Genomic DNA, 17,451 nt, shown 5'->3' on the forward strand with positions numbered 1-17,451 from the left:
GCACAGCTTCACCTTGTTTGAGAGAGCGAATCACCGCTCAAGGTGGGTCTTCCCCTCTCCCACCTCCATGGCACACCAATGGTGGCTGCCCTGTTCGTCACAGAAGTCCCGGTGTGAAGAAAAATCTGGTCGGCTGCACCTTCAATAAATCACCTTTATTGATACATAATTCACAATGACAATCCACAATGTACAGATTAGGGATATAGCAACCAGCTGACGCGTTTCATCCTAGGTGCTTTATCCTAGCTTCACCTTGTTTACTAAGCTCAACGCTAAGTGAGCAGTCCCTACGTCTTTAGTAAAACAACCTCACTTTCTTGGTTGCTGGAGGAGATGCTACATAAAAAAAAAAATTATAACGGTTGATCCTGCCATAAATCCAATGATTGTAACCAAAGCTTGTAACTTCCTCTAGTTAACAAACACCGTGTAGGCCGGTGCCTAAATCGTAAGTAGCTTTCAGCTAGGGAGTATGGGCTCACCTATTTTTAAGTACCGTAGTTTGGTGCCATTCCACAAGTGTGCACAATTTTTAAGCGTGACATAATAAGTACCTTTATACTCATCGTAACATCATCCTATAAATATTACCAAAAAATTTGGTTATATATAGTGTTTTTCTTTTTTTTTTTTAATTTATTAAACTGTATTTTTTTCCCAAAATATTGCATTTAAAAAACCACTGCGCAAATACCGTGCGACAAAGAATTGCAACAATCGCCATTTTATTCTCTAGGGTCTCTGCTAATATTATATATATATATATATATATATATACACACACACACACACACACACAGTATATATACACACATATATACACATATGTATATACACACACACACACACACAGTATCTGACAAAAGTAAGTACACCCCTCCCATTCTATATTTTCATGTGACAACACTGTAGAAATGAGACTTTGCTACAATGTAAAGTAGTGAGTGTACAGCTTGTATAACAGTGTAAATTTACTGTCCCCTCAAAATAACTCAACACACAGCCATTAATGTCTAAACCGCTGGCAACAAAAGTGAGTACACCCCTAAGTGACAATGTCCAAATTGGGCCCAATTAGCCATTTTCCCTCCCCGGTGTCATGTGACTTGTTAGTGTTACAAGGTCTCAAGTGTGAATGGGGGGCAGGTGTGTTAAATTTGGTGTTATCGCTCTCACTCTCTCATACTGGTCACTGGAAGTTCAACATGGCACCTCATGGCAAAGAACTCTCTGAGGATCTGAAAAAAAAGAATTGTTGCTCTACATAAAGATGGCCTAGGCTATAAGAAGATTGCCAAGACCCTGAAACTGAGCTGCAGCACGGTGGCCAAGACCATACAGCATTTTACCAGGACAGGTTCCACTCAGAACAGGCTTTACCATGGTTGACCAAAGAAGTTGAGTGCCGTGCTCAGCGTCATATCCAGAGGTTGTCTTTGGGAAATAGATGTATGAGTGCTGCCAGCATTGCTGCAGAGGTTGAAGGGGTGGGGGAGGGGTCAGCCTGTCAGTGCTCAGACCATACGCCGCACACTGCATCAAATTGGTCTGCATGGCTGTCATCCCAGAAGGAAGCCTCTTCTAAAGATGATGGACAAGAAAGCCCGCAAACAGTTTGCTGAAGACAAGCAGACTAAGGACATGGATTACTGGAACCATCTCCTGTGCTCTGATGAGACCAAGATAAACTTATTTGGTGTCAGATGGTGTCAGGCGTGTGTGGGGACAACCAGGTGAGGAGTACAAAGACAAGTGTGTCTTCCTACAGTCAGGCATGGTGGTGGGAGTGTCATGGTCTGGGGCTGCATGAGTGCTGCCGGCACTGGGGGGCTACAGTTCATTGAGGGAACCATGAATGCCAACATGTACTGTGACATACTGAAGCAGAGCATGATCCCCTCCCTTCAGAGACTGGGGGGCAGGGCAGTATTCCAACATAACGACCCCAAACACCTCCAAGATGACCACTGCCTTACTAAAGAAGCTGAGGGTAAAGGTGATGGACTGGCCAAGCATGTCTCCAGACCTAAACCCTATTGAGCATCAGTAGGGGATCCTCAAACAGAAGGTGGAGGAGCCCAAGGTCTCTAACATCCACCAGCTCTGTGATGTCATCATGGAGGAGGGGAAGAGGAATCCAGTGACAACCTGTGAAGTTCTGGTGAACTCCATGCCCAAGAGGGTTAAGGCAGTGCTGGAAAATAATGGCGGCCACACAAAATATTGACACTTTGGGCCCAATTTGGAGATTGTCACTTAGGGGTGTACTCACTTTTGTTGCCAGCGGTTTAGACATTAATGGCTGTGTGTTGAGTTATTTTGAGGGGACAGCAAATTTACACTGTTATACAAGCTGTACACTCACTACTTTACATTGTAGCAAAGTCTCATTTCTTCAGTGTTGTCACATGAAAAGATAGAATAAAATGTGAGGGGTGTACTTACTTTTGTGAGATACTGTATATATCATCTTTGGGGGTTCTAAGTAATTTTCAAGCAAAACAATACAGATTTTTTACTTGTAAAGAAAAAGTGTCAGACTAGGCGTGGTCCTGGGTGGGTAATGTGCCGGCTATATAGCGGGCATGTCTACTGCTCAGCCTTCTATGGGAGAAGGGGCATCACAAGGTGCCATAGCTTGATCCCCCCCATACCCCTCCCCCTTTAGGAACATGGGGTGTGTATTCACTAAACTATCCAAGTGATGCCAAGTGAGGGGCGGGCACACCGGATTTTTCAGGATTTGCGTACTGGAATCCTCCTGTGTTGGGAGGACCCCCTAACCAATCAATGGCAGCAATCAGCACCTGGGGGGCGACCAATCTAAAATGAGGACTTTAATGGACCTGACAGCGTTTACGTTGGCGATAAGCAGAACATCAGCCGGCCGCCGTGCCCTGCGAGCGTTTGCAGCTGAACACACGGATTCCAGGATTGGGTGGCATCTCCAGAACTGCGGAGTGACTCCGCCTCTGCCCGCCGCTTGCCCTGTTCTATGAAGTGATGCCCACGCACTGGCAGGACCCATCCATCCTCCGAGAGGCGGCTGAGCGCTAAACTAGGAAAAGCGTTTCAAAATGTGTGGCTGGGAAGAGCGAGGGTGGAGAATGAGGGGCGTGGGGGGAGGTTACAAACAAAGCGGGATCAGTCCCTGGCATTACATCTCATGCCAACGCAACGATAAAGTGCCGCATCGGCTCCACCGCTCAACACCTAAAAACAGTCTGATTGTCTTCCCAAAATACCGATAACAGAATGTACCCAATCCTGAGGGCGGCAACACCATTCAAAGCCTGCAGATATGCAGCAATCGTGCCACTGCCCCGCCCACTTCCTGCTCCGACTGTGGACTACAACCCCAATCTCTGCTTCCTGTGATACCGCCCAAATTCCGCCCTTCTATGTCCATCAGCCATAGGGAAGACACCTCTACTCCAAACCCCCCCCCCCCCCCCATCTCCTTATTAGACAAAAGACACTGGAACAGGTGTCCCCAAAGGAATATTTCCCTTCGCTTCCTGTTCTGCTAAAATTACATTCAAAGTTTTACCTTTACATAAACTTTATTTATTCTAAATATAGACAAGGAGGCACAGCGAGGCACAACGAGGCACCACCCATTATTAATGCTGCCTGTCAGCATTCTCCACTTAGACTAGGAGCCGTCAGTAGCCCCCCCCCCCCAGAGTGGGAGCAATCAGTAGCCCCCCCCCCCCCCCAGAGTGGGAGCCGTCAGTAGCCCTCCCCCCAGAGTGGAAGTTGCCAGCAGCCCCCCCCCCCCAGAGTGGGAGCCTTCAGTAGCCCCCCCCCCAGAGTGGGAGCAATCAGTAGCCCCCCCCCAGAGTGGGAGCAATCAGTAGCCCCCCCCCCCAGAGTGGGAGCAATCAGTAGCCCCCCTAGAGTGGGAGCCACTAGCAGCCCCCCCAAGTGGGAGCCATCAGTGTCCCCCCCCCCCCAGAGTGGGAGCAATCAGTAGCCCCCCCCCCCAGAGTGGGAGCAATCAGTAGCCCCCCCCCCCAGAGTGGGAGCAATCAGTAGCCCCCCTAGAGTGGGAGCCACTAGCAGCCCCCCCAAGTGGGAGCCATCAGTGTTCCCCCCCCCCCAGAGTGGGAGCCATCAGTGCCCCCCCCCCCCCCAGATTGGGAGCCATCAGTGTTCCCCCCCCAAGTGGGAGCCATCAGTATCCCCCCCAGATTGGGAGCCATCAGTGTCCCCCCCCCAGATTGGGAGCCATCAGTAGCCCCCCCAGAGTGGGAGCCATCAGTATTCCCCCCCCCCCCAGTTTGGGAGCTATCATAGTGTCCCTCCCCCAGAGTGTGAGCTGTCAGTAGCCCCTTCAGAGTGGGAGCAATCAGTGCTCACCCCCCCCCCCCCCGAGTTGGATCTGTCAGTGCACCCATCAAACACCCCGGGAGGTCGGATCCCACACCCTGTGATCCCCAAATTCCAACTATAAACGTTCAGAACACCAGAAGAGTGGAGATGGGAAATATCTGACCCCCCCCTGGATTGGGTGTAGAGGTGGAATATGACCCCCCCCCCCCCGCTGGCTCAGTGTCGGTGGATCTGTCTGGGCAGGCAGTGGGATTTGGCACCCGGACAGCAGAATGTGTCTGAGCCTGACCGCACCTCGTCTGTTACCGGGAACTCCTCCAGAGACAGCGAGGAGTTAATTCCAGGATGGGACGCCCCCCCCCCCCCTCCACCCGGAGAAATCCCTACCTCTGCTGGGGGGAACTCAGGGAGGACGATCTATAAGGATCATAAAGCTGAACTCCGGGCACAAAAAATTCCCAAATATTTTCCACAATAATCAAAGAATAAAAACCGGCTCTGTATACACAAAATTCCTGTACAAACCCAGATATTACCTTGTAAAAGTACCCATGACATCATCAGTGGGCTGTACATAGACTGTGCAGAGAGTAGAGCTGTGGGAGGGGCTCAGCAGGCTCCACCCACTACAGAAAACTACAGGAGGGGGCGGAGGAAAGACCAATCACCCTACGCAAGGACAGAGAGCAGAGCTGTGGGAGGGGCTAAGCCGTCTCCACCCACTACAGGAGGGGTAGGAGGCAAGACCAGTCCCTGTATACATGGCGAGACAGCAGAGCAGTGGGAGGGGCTCAGCAGGCTCCACCCACTACAGAAAACTACATGAGGGGCGGAGGCAAGACCAATCACCCTACACAAGGACAGAGAGCAGAGTTATGGGAGGGGCTAAGCAGGCTCCACCCACTACAGGAGGGGGGAGGGGCCAAGACCAGTCTACCAGTACATGGGGAGACAGCAGAGCAGTGGGAGGGGTGGTAAAAACAAGCGGATGTGCCGAACTGTTTTTTAACTCCTGCTGCAAAATTTGACGGGCCGCCGCCGGTCAAACTCGCCCTCTGAGTTCAATGGGACCGCGCCTCACCCGTCTCCCAACTGCATGAAATCGCAGCATTCACAGGGTAAAATATAATGCTTCCTCATCACCCTATCAAATACCATCTGAAAAGTGATTCAAATCATGATTGCTCTTCGGAGGGCACCGCACATAACATACATATGCAAGAGCTGCCTAACCTGCCAAAGAATTTGAATTTCTGTTCATGCATTCCTGAGATTTACACTGCTCTGCCTCCTAGCACAACCCTGTCTAGCAGCAAAAAGGGTAAGATTTGTCTCTGCTGCAGTTACACTTTCACTTACAGGTCTCCTCCACACCTCCACCCAATGACTGGACAGCCCTACTCTCTCCTCCTATCAGCATGCCTCCTTGCACTGCAGCACATCTCATTGGCTCCTCGTGCTGCTTCTCCCTCCCCCTCTCTGAGCTCTGCTGTCAAATGTAGATACGCTAATCGCATTACAAATAAATGAAATGTAATAACAGATTACAGAGCTGCTTCCATCCTCCATCCCGGAAGTCAGCTTTAGGCTCCATTCACACTTGTGGGACTCCAAAGTTGCGCGACTTCCATTGCGACTTAGCTTTGGATGGGTGCGACTTTGGCTGTTGGCTTTGACTGTTGCACTGAGAACATTAGGATGCGACTTTTAAAAGTTAACATTGCAGTCTATGGCAATCAAGTCGCATCAAAGTAGTGCAGGAACCTTTTTTTAATATCGCTGCAACTTTAAGCCGTAGAGATCTGAACCTTCAATTTAAGAACATGGGCTGTGACTGGTCATGCGACTTTGTGTGTCCAAAGTCGCATGAGTGTGAATGGACTCTTAATCCCAATCGGTGACCTTACCTTGTCCTCCTCCTCCCTCTGAAGGCACTCCTGCGCTTTCCTCTGCAGCTCCTCTTGGATGGCTCGGGCGTACTCCGAGTCTAATTCCTCGCTGTGGAGATATGACATCATCAGACCGCCAGCAATGACATCACAGATTATACACAATACACCGACACCTTTAACCACTCCCCTACCGGGCACCGCCCCCTTCCTGCCCGGGCCAATTCTCAGCTTTCAGCGCTCTCACACTTTGAATGACAATTACGCAGTCATGCTACACTGTACTCATATGACATTTTTATTTTTCAGAGCCCCGTGCTGTGAACAGCGGCTCCTGTGTGGGGGTGACATCATCCCGGCTCCGGCCACTCACAGCGCTGGAGCCCGCGAACTCGGAAGAAGCAGCGGGGAAGATGTCAGCCGTCGCAGCGGTGTGCGGGCGCCACTGGAGGGCTTCCTTCTAAGGGAAGTGTTTTATACTGAGCGAGTATACCCCGCATCTCACACATCCCCCACATCATACCTTACCTTCATCTTACAGGGGTTTATTTATTTTATTTTTATTTTTTTTAGGAGGTTTACAACCTCTTTAATCACTGCTCAGGTTTTTATTTTTTACTAAAATTTACAAAAAAATTTTTGAAAGAAAAAAAAAGTTTTAGTTTCTTATTTACAGTAAACTTTGTAAATAAGTATTTTCTCTCCTTCACTGATGGGCACTGATGAGGCGGCACTGATGAGGCAGCATTGATGAGGCAGCATTGATTAGCACTGATGAGGCGGCACTGATGGGGCACTGATGAGGTGGCACTGATGAGATGACACTGATGAGGTGGCATTGATGGGCACTGATGAGATGGCACTAATGAGTCAGCATTGATGAGGTGGCATTGATGAGGCAGCATTGATGAGGCGGCACTGATGAGGCGGCACTGATGAGATGACACTGATGAGTCAGCATTGATGGGCACTGATGAGGCAGCACTGATGAGGCAGCATTAATGGGCACTGATGAGGGGGCACTGATGAGGGGGCATTGATGGGCACTGATGAGGCGGCACTGACGGGTACTGATGAGGTGGCACTGAGGAGGCACTAATATGCCACATTGATGGGCACTTATATGCAGCACTGATAGGTAGCACTGCTGGGCAGGCACTGACTGACATCACTAATGGGCACTGATTGGTGTCACTGATGGGCACTGATGAGGTGGCACTAATATGCCCCACTGCTGGGCACTGATAGGTAGCACAGCTGGGTTGGCACTGATGGGCACTGACTGGTATCACTGATGGACAATGAAATATGCCACACTGATAGGTGGCACTGCTGGGCAGGCACTGAGGGGCACTGATTGGTGTCACTGATGGGCACTGATCATTACCTGTACTGGTCATCCCTTAGAGGAGATGCCGCTGATTGGCTCTCCTCACCACACTCTAACAGTGTGAGGTGTCGGGAGCCAATAAATTGCACTTCCTCATTTACATGTGACCGGCTGTGATTGGACACAGCCTAGGAACACAGCGCGCCCACGATCACCGCACTGCATGCACCCGTGGGCATGTAGGAGCAGCCGTTCTGGGGCGCCGTCCTATGACATCGTCCCAGAGTGAGAGCCGCACCGCTCCGCTGTCATTTGATGTTGGGCAGGCGGGAAGTGGTTAAAAGGGGACCCCAACTCTGGAAAATACATCGAAAAAATACAAGAGGAGGACAAAGGACTCCCCAATAATATGTGGGCTCCCCGCTGCTCATCTCTTCCCCATGACTGACTAACCATGCCTTGCACTAGACTGCCTCTGTGTGGAGGCGGCCATCTTGGTAGAGGGCAGGGCTCTGTATTCTGATGTCAGAGCTGCCCCCCCCCCCAGATGGTGGGTGGGGGGGGATATGAAAAGCAGCAGGATGTGGGGGAAGCCCGGATACACAGAATAGATAAAGCAGGGAGGTCCTTCCACTGCAGATCCTCCAGGACAGCTTTCTCTCCAGCATGCAGAGCAGTCACATCACCAATTTTCAGCCCAACCCCCCCAGAGAATGGCAGTCCGAGGCTTCAGTGCCTGAGATCTCACACCGCAGATATACAGCTAGAAGGCTCAAGGCACGGGGGGGGGGGGGGGGGCGGAGGCTCATTGATGGAGGTGGGGAGGGAAGACTCATTGATGGAGGTGGGGAGGGAAGGCTCATTGAAGGAGGTGGGGAGAGAAGGCTCATTGATGGAGGTGGGGGAGGGAAGGCTCATTGATGGAGGTGGGGGAGGGAAGACTCATTGATGGAGGTGGGGGAGGGAAGGCTCATTGATGGAGGTGGGGGAGGGGGCTCATTGATGGAGGTGGGAAAGGAAGGCTCACTGATAGAGGTGTGGGGGGGGGCTCATTGATGGAGGTGGGGGAGGGGGCTCATTGATGGAGGTGGGGGGGCTCATTGATGGAGGTGGGGGGGGGCTCATTGATGGAGGTGGGGGGGGCTCATTGATGGAGGTGGGGGGGGCTCATTGATGGAGGTGGGGGGGGCTCATTGATGGAGGTGGGGAGGGAAGGCTCATTGATGGAGGTGGGGAGGAAAGGCTCATTGATGGAGGTGGGGAGGGAGGGCTCATTGATGGAGGTGGGGAGGGAGGGCTCATTGATGGAGGTGGGGAGGGAAGGCTCATTGATGAAGGAGGGGAGGAAAGGCTCATTGATTGAGGTGGGGAGGGAGGGCTCATTGATGGAGGTGGGGAGGGAGGGCTCATTGATGGAGGTGGGGCTCATTGATGGAGGTGGGGGGGGCTCATTGATGGAGGAGGGGAGGGAGGGCTCATTGGTGGAGGTCGGGAGGGAAGGCTCATTGATGGAGGTGGGGGGGGCTCATTAATGGAGGTGGGGGGGCTCATTGATGGAGGTGGGGAGGGAGGGCTCATTGATGAAGGTGGGGAGGGAAGGCTCATATTGATGGAGGTGGGGGGGGCTCATTGATGGAGATGGGGAGGGAAGGCTCATTGATGAAGGTGGGGAGGGAAGGCTCATTGATGGAGGAGGGGAGGGAAGGCTCATTGATGGAGGTGGGGAGGGAAGGCTCATTGATGGAGGTGGGGGAAGGAAGGCTCATTGATGGAGGTGGGGAAGGAAGGCTCATTGATGGAGGTGGGGAGGGAAGGCTCATTGATGGAGGTGGGGAGGGAGGGCTCATTGATGGAGGTGGGGGGGGGAAGACTCATTGAGGGAGGTGGGGAGGGAAGACTCATTGATGGAGGTGGGGAGGGAAGACTCATTGATGGAGGTGGGGAGGGAAGGCTCATTGAGGGAGGTCAGAGGAGAGAAGGCTCATTGAGGAGGTGGGGAGAGAGGGCTTATTGATGGAGGCTGGGAAGGGAGGACTCATTGACGAAGGTGGGGGGGGGGGGGCACACTGATGGAGGTCAGGGGAGGCTCATTGATGGAGGTAGGGATGGAAGGCTCATTGATGAAAGTGGGGAGTACACTGATGGTGGTGGGGATGGACAGCTCATTGATGAAGGTGGGGGGGGGGGGGTCATTGGTTTGAGAAACACAGCAAGGGGTTTGAGGGGTTGACTTGGTCTCCGAATTCTCCAGATCTCAATCTAATTTAGCATCTGTGGGATGTGCTGGAAAAACAAATCCGATCCATGGAGGCCCCACCTCCCAACTTACAGGACTTAGAGGATCTGCTACGGATGGCTTAATGCCAGATACCACAGCGTACCTTCAGAAGTCTAGTGAAGTCCATGCCTGGATGGGTCAGGGCTGTTTTGGGGGACCTTCTTAATATTAGGTGGGTGCTCTGCTCATGATGTTACTGCTGATCGGTGTAAGTCTAGAAGATCTGCAGAACATCTCACCTGCTGAGAAGAACAATTTCCTATAGAAGAGCTTCCACTGAACATGGCAAAGGAGTCAATTACTGACTTCATGTGCAATGCTAGGGAGGTACATTGAACCAACCCATGAGGAGGGTGGAAAGGCCACCATGGCTCCCATGTAGGCCACATTGAGTGCAGTGAAAGTTCCACAGGGCTCAGGTGGTATCCAGCAGACGGGGTACCCCTGGCCTATATATGAAGTCTAATCCTGTTAATTAAGCAAGTCTGCAAGTATCGCCCATTACCCGACTTCTGCTGTCACTGGGGACCCTACGGGGATTATTTAGGGTTCTCTCTGCTATCTTTTATACGTTTGTCCTCCAAACAGCTTTGCAGACAAAAGCAGACGATGGTGGACACACATCGAACACTCACACATCGAACACACACACATCGAACACTCACACATCGAACACTCACATTTGTTTCTGTTGCTCCAGGCTGAAGACTTTGCTCTGCTGATCTTCTTCATCCTGGAGTTTCTTGGCGATGCGGATGTCCTTCTGGACCAGCTTATTCTTCCGGACGTTGGAGGCGTAATGCTGCTCGACTACGAGGAATATAATGTACAGAGTGAGGAAAACTCACTAATGAAGTACAAGTAGATTACAAGAGGGAAAAAAAAGGAAAAACACATTTTTTTTTTTGCTGTGACCCCATGTAGTAAAAGTGGGGATAAATAGGAGTGGGAATTTTTGGGTGCCTATGATATAAACCAAACCTTGAATATCAGTTAAATTGTTTTTCAATTTAATTTGTATCATATATAAAAACATTATTGTAAAAGTAATGGTTACAATTCCATGGTAAATATCAAGTATATACAATATGGTGATATTCATGAAAGCCTCATACACTTATTCTTCTACATGTTTCGCCAACTTGGCTTCTTCAGGAAGTGATGTGCATAGGAGACTATTAAAAATACAAAATTACAAATAGGAGAAAATGACAAATGTAAATATTCCATGCATACACACATGCAGACAGAGGGAAAATGTAAATACAGTATATATTAGTAAACGACCAATATCGGTTTTTCGTTGCCGAAACTGATATTTTGGCCATTGCATATCGGTATCGGCCGATATTTTTGTACATTTAAAAACATTTCTATTTTTTTTTATCACTTGACAGGTACTGTTGTGGAGGGATCTGGGGGTCTAAAAGACCCAAAACCCCTCCTCTCCACTTACAAGCATTCAAAAACGGCAAGTTTGAATGTTTTGAATGCTGTTATTTTTTTTAATCTGGCGCCAAGTACCTGGAAGTGATGTCTTGACATCACTTCCGGGTTTTTACATGGAGACCCGATCAGAGCTGAATGTTGCTTTGATCGGGTCTTCGGCAGCCGTGCAGGCTGGTTGCCCGGGTCTCCCGGTGGGACGGGAGACCCGGGCGAGCCGCAGAAGGCGGCGGGAGGGGGGGGGGGACGTCACCTCCCGCTCCTTGTAATGACAGCTGATCGGCTTCTCAGCCGCATCGGTCGTCGATTCAAGACAGCCGACCGTCAGCTATGGACGCCGGTACCGGGGTAATGCCTCTAGCTGCTGGAATCACTCCGATACAAGCACTTTCCCGAAATATCGGTAACCTCCGGGTCCGATTCCGATATACCGGGGGAAGTGCATATCAGCCCCCGATATATTGGCATTGCCGATAATCGGTCGATCACTGATATATATATATATATATATACACAAATATACATGTATATTTATGTGTGTATACAGTATATATATTTTCCCTCTGTCTGCATGTGTGTATGCATGGAATATTTAAATTTGTCATTTTCTCTTATTTGCATTTTTGTATCTTTAAAGTGATACTAAAGTATCATTTTTTCTTTTGTTTTTTTTTTAAATCACTTTAAAAGATACAAAAATACAAATAAGAGAAAATTACAAATTTAAATATTCCATGCATACACACATGCAGACAGAGGGAATATATATATATATATATATATATATATATATATATATATATATATACACACACACACACACACACACACATACATAAATACACACTGTATACACACATATAAATTATATATATATATATATATATATATATATATATATATATATATATTTTTTTTTTTTTTTTTTCCCCCTCTGTCTGCATGTGTGTATGCATAGAATATTTAAATTTTGTCATTTTCTCTTATTTGGATTTTTGGATTTTTAAAGTGATACTAAAGTATAGTTTTTTTTCTTTAAATAACAAACGTTATTATACTTTCCTGCCCTGGGCAGTTGGTTTTGCACAGAGCCGCCCCATCCTCCTCTTCTCCGGTCCATCTTCGGCACTTCTGGCCCCCTCCCTGCTGCCGAGTGCCCCCCACAGCAAGCAGCTAGCTATGGGGGCACTCAAGCCAAGCTGCAGCTTCCGGTGTTCATTCAGACAGGGAGCTGTGGCCCGCCCCTGCCCCTTTCTCTCCTAGTTGTCCGACTGACTTTGATTGACAGCAGCAGGAGCTAATGGCACTGCGCTGCTGTCTCAGCCAATGAGGAGGGTAGTCCCGGGCAGCGGAGAAACTCCTGCAATATTGCTGGATCTAGATGGGGCTCAGTAAGTATTAGGGGGATGAGGGGGAGCTGCAAACAGAAGGCTTTTATCCTAATGCATAGAATGCACCTTCTGCCTTTACAACCACTTTAATAGTCTCCCATGCACATAATCCCTTCCTGAAGAAGCCAAGTTGGCGAAACATGTGGAAGAAAAGGTGTATGAAGATTTCATGAATATCACCATATTGTATATATTAGATATTTACCATGGAATTGTAACTGTTAATTTTACAATAATGTTTTTATGTATGATCCGAAATCAAATTGAAAACATTTTAACAGATATTCAAAGTTTGGTTTATAACATAGGCACCCAAAAAGTCCCACTCCTACGTAGGTCTTGTACATAATAAGGGAAGAGATTTGATACACATTCCCTATCCACATATTGACCAATTTTTCTATATGTAGTAAAAGGGGAGGTCATTGATTTTACAATTCTGGACTTCTACACCCCCTGCTGGTAGGTCTATGTAACAATCTTACCAATACAAGGGATGAGAACCATTATATTTACAAGGGCTGAGCAGAATGTTGTGACCCCGCTGAATGTAATGAAAATGAACAAATACATAGAAAGGTCATAGCAAACAGTCAGTCTCTAGGCAAATGCAGCCAAGAATGATGACGGGATTTCTAAGCTCTCTTCCCCTGAAGAATTAGCATCTGCCTGACCCACTGACCTGAGCCACTTCCTGGTCTTACCAAAGGAACTCAAATGGGGCCAATACTGGATCATATTTATTGGCCCCTTAAAATGATTTGAAATGTTGATGACCCCAATGGGGCGATGTAAAAAGCATGGTGTGCAATGGCGCTACTTACTTTCCTGTTCCTGTAAGCAGTGCGCCAAGGCCCCGTCCTCCAAAACCGCAAACTCCCGACAAACTGCAAAGACAAAAAAGACATAAAACATTGAACCAAGGCGCTGAGTACTGAACCTTCCCCTACCCCCGCACACAGGGGGTCACTTACCAATAGCGAACAAAAGCTAACACACGAGGAGAAGTCTTCTCATATACAAAAAAGTGACAGTTATTTTTAGTCCACTAAGATTTGAAAATCAGTCACATGGCTAAAATAAGATACTTATGCCCCGTACACACGTGCAGATTATCTGAAGACTTTTGTCTTCAGATTTACCTTTTCTATGTAGTGGAAGGGCCTGCCGGATCGCATACAAATTGAAAGTGTTTAGGTTTGACCTCATATTATATGGTTTTGGTAAGTCTGCAGACAAAAGTCTTCAGATAATCTGCACGTGTGTACGGGGCATTAAAGAGTAATCTAAAGGTGAACTAACACCGTACATCAACATTATTTTTGCATCCGCTGACACCAATGTTGGGGGTTATTATTGCACTCACTGACACCAATGTTGGGGGTTATTATTGCAATCACTGACACCAATGCTGGGGGTTATTATTGCACTCACTGGCACCAATGTTGGGGGTTATTGTTGCACTCACTGACACCAATGCTTTGGGTTATTGTTGCACTCACTGACACCAATGCTGGGGGTTATTATTGCACTCACTGACACCAAAGCTGGGGGTTATTATTGCACTCACTGACACCAAAGCTGGGGGTTATTATTGCACTCACTGACACCAAAGCTGGGGGTTATTATTGCACTCACTGACACCAAAGCTGGCTGGGGGTTATTATTGCACTCACTGACACCAAAGCTGGGGGTTATTACTGCACTCACTGACATCAATGCTGGGGGTTATTATTGCAGTCACTGACACCAATGCTTGGGGTTATTATTGCAGTCACTGACACCAATGCTGGGGGTTATTATTGCAGTCACTGACACCAATGCTTGGGGTTATTATTGCAGTCACTGACACCAATGCTGGGGGTTATTATTGCATCCACTGACACCAATGCTGGGGGTTATTACTGCACTCACTGACATCAATGCTGGGGGTTATTATTGCACTCACTGACACCAAAGCTGGGGGTTATTATTGCACTCACTGACACCAATGCTTGGGGTTATTACTGCACTCACTGACACCAATGCTGGGGGTTATTATTGCACTCACTGACACCAAAGCTGGGGGTTATTATTGCACTCACTGACACCAATGCTGGAGGTTATGATTACACTCGATGACACCAATGCTGAGGGATATTATTGCACTCAATGACAGCAAATGCTTGAGGTCGTTATTGCATCCATGGACACCAACATTGGGGGTTATTATTGCACTCATTGACAACAAATGCTGGGGGTTATTACTGCATCTACTGACAATAGTGCTGGGGATTACTATTGCACGGGCTAACACCAGTGCTGGGGATTAATATTGCATCCGCTGATACCAATGCTGGGGTTATTATTGCATCCGGTGACACCAATGTTGCGGGTTATTATTGCATGAACTGACATCAGTGCTGGCGGTTATTATTGCATCCGCTGACCCTATTGCACAGTTTACTATGCTTTAGTGATGAATGGACACAGGAGTGATTGGTACTGATCGCTCACAGTGTTCATTCAGGAAAGGAAGGGGCCACTAAATGACATATTTACCAGCCCTCCCCATCTCTTCATCCTGAAACATCCTTGTGTGCCCGCAGCAGCTGCCGGTGGGAGTGGAGGGAAGCGCACAGCGCTGCAGGAGAAACGGGCACACAGGTGGGCATGGGCAGCAGATGGAAGGGGCGCATATGCTAGAACCAATCCCCCTGCAGTGCAGCCAGAGGGAGAGGAGGGGAAGCCCACAGCGCTGCAGGAGAAAGGGGCACACAGGTGGGCATGGGCAGCAGATGGTAGGGGCGCATGTGCTAGAACCAATCCCCCTGCAGTGCAGCCAGAGGGAGAGGAGGGGAAGCCCACAGCGCTGCAGGGGGAAGCAAAACAGGATCAGTGTCTTTAATAAAGACTGCACAGCCGGCCCTTCTGCTCGGGCCCCCCTTTTGAACTGATGGTGCCCGGTCCCAGTACAGTAGGGCTGACTGTAATGCCTAATTAGCGGCCGTGCTGGGAGGTATGACACCGAACATACAAAACAAAAAGAAGAGAATTTGGTTTGACATCCATGTAACCGCGAAGTTGCAGAACAGGCAATGCTTCTAATGAAGGGTAACAATGGCTCTATCTCGTCGCAGTGCTAACACTCTAAAAACAAACCAAGCATTACAAAAGAGAAAGGCAAGGTAACCCTGCAGAGCACATACCGGAGCAGGAGGAATGTTCTGGCAGGGCGCAGACAATGGCTTGGTGTGGCTGACAAATGTCATCTCCTCCATGCAGAACACAAGACCGGGCAGGTGACCTCCTCTGTTGGTGGAGTTCCATTGACATCTCAGAGTGAAGAATTTGCGTATTGAATGACTCGGTGTCAGCGGCGCGGTCGGGGAAAAGATATGCTTTAAGCAAACCTCCTGTATGAATATCCGTTACCCCCCCGGCAATCAGGAAACTGGATTTCCAGGCTCTGCTGCGCAGGTGATTTCTTCATCATGAAGCTGCACAACCGGCAACAACTCCAACCCTGTCTAGGCGGATCGCAGGGGAGAAGAAGATGTGAATGGGGCGCATTATACAGGGTGCAGCAGTGCCAACCGAGAACTTACTGTATAAAAAGGGGGAGGGGACGTCTTAACAGCATCACGGGCCCCTGGGCAAAGTAATACCCTGGGGCCCCTTACCAGCCTGTCCCAATTTAAAGTATAAAAAGTGGATAGAATTAAACATTATTTTATTATTATTATTATTATTATAATATAGGAGGGCACAGTACAGGGGTCGGGGGGGGGGACAGAAGGGCACATTACGGGGGGCCAGGGGGGCACAGTACTGGGATCAGGAGGGCACAGTACAGGGGGGCGAGGGGGCAGAAGGGCACAGTACGGGGGGGGGAGGGGGTCAGGAGGGCACAGTACAGGGGGGCGGGGGCAGAAGGGCACAGTACGGAGGGGTTCAGGAGGGCACAGTACAGGGGGGTGGGGGGGCAGAAGTGCACAGTACAGGGGGGTGGGGGGGCAGAAGTGCACAGTATGGGGGGGATTCAGGAGGGAACAATACTGGGATCAGGAGGGCACAGTACAGGGGGGCGGGGGCAGAAGGGCACAGTACAGGGGGGTTCAGGAGGGCACAGTACAGGGGGGCTGGGGGGCAGAAGTGCACAGTACGGGGGGAAGGGGTCAGGAGGGCACAGTACAGGTTCCGGAATTCTTCCCTGGACACGGCCATCCAGGGACAGCTTAGTAAAAAGCATGACTGTCCCGGATTGGCAAGTATGTTGTTATGCAAGATTATCATTGGACCCCCATGCACCTGGGGCCCCTGGGCAGTACCCAGGGGTGCACATGCATTAAGACGGAGCAGGGGGGGGGGGGGCTTTGGCAGATGAATGACTGGATCTCCACCTCCATTCAACGCACAGCCAGAGCTCCAATGGTAAGTGAGAGTGGATAGGCGAGTACACATGGCGGGGGGAGGGGGGGTATCCGTGTACAAAGTAGAAATGGGGTAGATTTACTAAAGAAATAGACTGCTCTCTGCAAGTGCAGTTACTCCAGAGCTTAGTAAATGAGGGGAAGTTTCACTTTGCAAAGAATACCCAATAACATGCAAGGGAAATTTAAAATAACAGCATTTTTGCTTGCACATGATTGGATGACGGAGGTCAGCAGAGCTTCTGCTCATTTATTAAGCTCTGGTGAAATTGCACTTTGCAGGGCGCTCGGTCTATTTGTCTTTAGTAAATCCACCCCAATGTCTCAGAGTAGAGCCAGGGTGTTTTAACCATTTGTAGGGGAGCAT

The 17,451-nt window shown here is 49.2% G+C and overlaps 1 protein-coding gene across 3 annotated transcripts in view; it reads right to left on the bottom strand.

Moving 5' to 3' along the window:
• LOC309567908 (uncharacterized protein) overlaps window positions 1–17,451 on the bottom strand; it is a 102,712-nt gene that overhangs the window by 75,542 nt on the left and 9,719 nt on the right. Inside the window, exons 1-4 of one of the 3 annotated variants that reach the window (XM_082273440.1) lie at window positions 15,861–16,146; window positions 13,497–13,559; window positions 10,516–10,645; window positions 6,246–6,336 (exon numbers count right to left, since the gene is read on the bottom strand). In XM_082273440.1, coding sequence (XP_082129566.1) covers window positions 6,246–6,336; window positions 10,516–10,645; window positions 13,497–13,559; window positions 15,861–15,987 — 411 coding nt within the window. In that variant the 5' untranslated portion in view covers window positions 15,988–16,146. Of the gene's footprint in view, window positions 1–6,245; window positions 6,337–10,515; window positions 10,646–13,496; window positions 13,560–15,860; window positions 16,147–17,451 lie in introns of those variants that run through there. The other 2 variants (XM_082273442.1, XM_082273441.1) reach the window with 2 other exon arrangements.

This window comes from Pelophylax lessonae (assembly GCF_965119305.1).
Source record: "Pelophylax lessonae genome assembly, chromosome: 12".
NCBI classification, from domain to species: Eukaryota; Metazoa; Chordata; class Amphibia; order Anura; family Ranidae; genus Pelophylax; species Pelophylax lessonae.